A 4,313-nucleotide genomic window follows, 5' to 3' on the forward strand; every position below is an offset into this window, starting at 1 on the left:
AGAGAGATGCTCGGGGCCTGAACAGCCAAGAGACCAGGCGATCCCAGACGGCAAGGACCCCAGGCGATCCCAGACCTTTAGTCTCCCCTTCCAGGTCATTCCCTTTGACCACAAAGGAGAATGCACACTGGGCTCCCTGCTGTGTTACGGTCCAGCTCTTTGACCCTAGGGTTTATGATTACCAAACATTCAGGAGCCAACCAATGAGGCAGGCAGCCTGCTGTGCAGGGGTAGGCAAGCCCCGGACAGTATCTCCTGGATGCCAGTGAGCGGCTGAGAGCTGAAGCTCCCTGGACACTCCCGGCTCTTGTGGTGACAGGTGAGAGGACTGGGTGGAAGGACAGTGCTCTGAGCATGCACCTTCTTTGGGATCTGCAGGCTGGGCTGTTTTTTTGTGCTTGACTCTTACGCCACCTCAGCAACTTAAAAACTTACAGTAATGCTGGAGGGAGCCTTTCCTGAAACTTGTGTTGGACACAGGATTTCTGTGATGTATGGTCCCTGGAGAAGGACCAAAGCTCTGGACGTGTGACCTGCCTGAGGTAGGTGCCCTCTCAATGCACCAAGAAGCTGAGAGAGCCAGAAAAAGGAAACAGATGGAAGAGTAGTGGGTGGTTCATCTATCAGGGCTTTATAGAATGTATTTTATTCAATCTTCAAAACAACTCTAGAAGGCAGGTTTTCTTCTCCCCTGTTCTATAGATGAAGAAATGGAGGCTCAGAGAGGTTAAGTGACATGCCCAAGGTCACACAGTTAGAAAGGGATGGAACCAGATTCCAGTGTAGGTCTTTCTGACCCTACGTTCTCTCAGTGGCAGAGGCCTGCTTCCTCATGGGCAAAAGTGGAAAAACACACCCTTGAGCAGGTCTCCCTGTTTCTGCAAGGCTGGGAGACATGCAGGCACTCACATGATTTTCTCTCTCTTCCCCAGGCCTGGCACGAAGGCGTGCAGGGAAGCCTAGCTCTGACTCCTGGACTTAGAGATTTCAGACACAGAAGTCTGTCCATGGCTCCTTATCACATCCGCAAATACCAGGAGAACGACCGCAAGTGGGTCGTGGGCTTGCTCTCCCAGGGGATGGCCGAGCACATCCCAGCCACCTTCTGGCAATTGCTGAAACTGCCTCGAACCCTCATACTCTTACTTGGGGGGCCCCTCGCCCTACTCCTGGTCTCTGGCTCCTGGCTTCTGGCCCTTATGTTCAGCCTCAGCCTCCTCCCTGCCCTGTGGTTCCTTGCCAAAAAACCCTGGAAGGAGTATGTAGACACAGTATTGCGCACAGACATGTCTGACATCACCAAATCCTACCTGAGTGAGCGTGACTCCTGCTTCTGGGTGGCTGAGTCTGAAGAGAAGGTGGTGGGCATGGTAGGAGCTCTGCCCGTTGATGATCCCACCTTGAAGGAGAAGCGGTTGCAGCTGTTTCATCTCTCTGTGGACAGTGAGCACCGTGGTCAGGGGATAGCAAAAGCCCTCGTCAGGACTGTCCTCCAGTTTGCCCGGGACCAGAACTGCAGTGAAGTTGTCCTGGACACCAGCAACATCCAACTCACTGCCTTGTCCCTCTACCAGAGCATGGGCTTCCAGAAGACGGGCCAGTCCTTCTTCTGCGTGTGGGCCAGGCTAGTGGCTCTTACTACAATTCATTTCATCTACTGCCTCCCTTCTTCTCAGGCAGGGGGTCTGTGATCTCTTTCCTTGTGTATTGGTCAGAATAGAATCCATTCAGCTGTAACAGCAAGCAATCCCCAACCTTTCACTGCAATGACCTTTCAATGCAAAATAAGCTTATTGTCCAGCCCCATCTGAGTCCCAGGTGAGTGCTTGTGGGGTAGCTTCTGGGTTTCTGCTTCATTCAGTCTTTTTGAGTCCCATCTGTTTTGTTTTTCTAGTGCCAGGATAATGTTGCATAAGAACAACCATAAAATGAAATAAATATTTATTTAGCTCATGAGTCAGCAATTTTGGCCGAGCTTGGCTGGGCATTTCCTCTGGTCTCAGATTGCGTTGTACAAATGCAGTGGGATTGGCTGAAAGACTAGGTCAATGGTGCTTTTTCTTTTTCCCACAGGCTAGCTCAGGCATGGTTTCAAGGAAATTGCAGAGAAGCAAAAACAAAAGCAGAAACAAACAAATATGTTTTCAAATCCCTGCATGTGTTACATCTTCGCCAAACTTGGTGAGAGAGGAACCTGCCTCTGCAGTGAGAAGGGCTGCAAAGTCACATAGCAAAAGAGTGGAATGCAGCCTTGGAAGAAGAATTGGGGCCAGAGACACAACCAATCCACTCTAACTCCAGGGTCTCTGCAGAGGGAAGAAGGTGGTCTCCGAGGGGAGTGTGGGATTTACTATGGGCTAGACCTGGAAATAGTATACCTGATCATAACAGAATACCTGAGACTGGGTAACTTATAAGGAAAACAGGTTTATTTGGTTCATGGTTTTGCAGGCTGTACAAAAAGCATAGTGCAGGCATCTGCTTCTGGTGAGGGCCTCAGGAATCTTATACTCATGGTGGAAGCTGAAGGGGGAGCAGGTGTGTCACACGGCAAGTAAGCAAGCAAGAGAGAAGCCAGGTGCTTTCAAGCAGCCAGCTTACATGTGAACTAATAGAGCCAGAACTCATTCATTACCATGGACAGAGCACCAAGCCATTCATGAGGAATCCACCCCTATGACCAAAACACCTCCCACTAGGCCCCACCTCTAACTTTGGGGGTCATATTTCAACATACGATTTGGAGAGAACAAACATCTGAACTATATCAGTGTGCCCCTTACCCCCAAATCTCATGTCATCTCACATTGCAAAATGCAACCATCCCTTCCTAATAGTTCTCCAAAGTCTCACCTTGTTCCAGCATCATCTCAAAAGTCCAGAATCCACAATTTCATCTACGCCTCAAGGCAAATTCCTTCTACCTATGAGGCTGTTATATCAAAAACAAGTTACATACTTCCAAGATACAATTGTGTTACAGGTATTGGGTAGACATTCTCATTCCAAAAGGGAAAAATTGGCCAAAAGAAAAAGGCAACAGGACCCCCCACAAGTCTGAAATCCAGCAGGGCAAACATTAAATCTGAAAGTTCCAAAATAATCTTCCTTAACTCCATACTGGTGAGAGGAGTGGGCTTTCAAGGCCTTGAGCAGCCCTGTGTCTATTGCTTTGCTGGGTGCAGCCAACGTCGCTGCTCTCACAGGTTGGGATTGAATGCCTGTGGGTCTTCCATGCTGAGGTTGCAAGATGATGGTGACTCTACCTTTCTGGTGTCTGGAGGGCATTGGCCCCATTCCCACAGCTCCACTAGGCAATGTCCCCATGGGAACCCTGTATGGGGGTTTCAACCCTATATTTTCCCATGGCTTTGCCCTAGTAGAGGCTCTCTGTGGGATCTCTGCCCTGTGGCAGGCTTCTGCCTGGGCACCTAGGCTTTTCGATACATCCTCAGAAATCTAGGTGGAAGTTCCCAAGCCTCCTTCACACTTGCATTCTGCAAGCCTGCAGATCTAAAACCATATGGAAGGTTGGGCATGGTGGCTCACATCTGTAATTCTAGTACTTTGGGAGGCTGAGGCAGGTAGATCACCTGAGGTCAGGAGTTTCAGACCAGCCTGACCAACATTGTGAAACCCCATCTCTACTAAAAATAGAAAATTAGCTGGGCATGGTGGCACATGCCTGCAATCCCAGCTACTTGGGATACTGAGGCAGGAGAATCACTTGAACCCTGGAAGCAGAGGTTGCAGTGAGCCGAGATTGTACCATTGCATTCCAGCCTGGGAGACAGGGCAAGACTCTGTCTCAAAAAAAGAAAAAAGAAAACCATATGGAAGCTGCCAAGGCTTAGGTATTGTACCCTCCAAAGCAGTGGTCTGAGCTTCACCTGGGGCCCTTTGAGCCAAGGCTGGAACTGGAGAAGCTGGGATGTGGGCAATAGCATCCTGAGATGACATAGGGCAATGGTGCCCTGTGCTTGGTCTCTGAAACCATTTAGTCCTCCTAGACCTGTGGGCCTGTGATAGAAGGGGCCTTCTAAAATGCCTCTGAGGCCTTTTCCCACTGTCTTGAATATTAGCAACTGGCTCCCTTTTAGACATGTAATGTCTCTAGCAAGTAGTTGCTCAGCAGCTGCTTGGATTCCTCCTTGTCTACCACATGGCCAAGCTGCAAGTGTTCTAAATATTTACACCCTCTTCCCATTTTAATTATAAGTTCTGTTAAAAGAAATACATTGACAAATTAAATTTAACAGAGTTTAACTGAGCAAGAAAAATAAATGATTTGTAAATCAGGCAGTCCTCAGAAT

At 48.9% G+C, this 4,313-nt stretch overlaps 1 protein-coding gene across 2 annotated transcripts; it reads left to right on the forward strand.

The window, feature by feature from the left end:
- The first annotated feature begins 234 nt into the window (after positions 1 to 234).
- NAT8 (N-acetyltransferase 8 (putative)) lies at positions 235 to 1,800 on the forward strand. Of its 2 annotated transcripts, none has more exons than XM_017876513.1 (2): positions 235 to 319; positions 933 to 1,800. In XM_017876513.1, the coding sequence occupies exon 2, from the start codon at positions 1,008 to 1,010 to the stop codon at positions 1,689 to 1,691; it is 684 nt and encodes a 227-aa protein (XP_017732002.1). In that variant the 5' UTR covers positions 235 to 319; positions 933 to 1,007; the 3' UTR covers positions 1,692 to 1,800. The 2 variants fall into 2 exon arrangements, with proteins under 2 accessions (XP_017732002.1, XP_017731998.1); XM_017876509.1 differs by lacking the exon at positions 235 to 319 and adding an exon at positions 390 to 542.
- The last annotated feature ends 2,513 nt before the right edge of the window (positions 1,801 to 4,313 follow it).

The sequence above is a fragment of the Rhinopithecus bieti genome, unplaced genomic scaffold (assembly GCF_001698545.2).
Source record: "Rhinopithecus bieti isolate Rb0 unplaced genomic scaffold, ASM169854v2 scaffold_1058, whole genome shotgun sequence".
Classification (NCBI taxonomy): domain Eukaryota; kingdom Metazoa; phylum Chordata; class Mammalia; order Primates; family Cercopithecidae; genus Rhinopithecus; species Rhinopithecus bieti.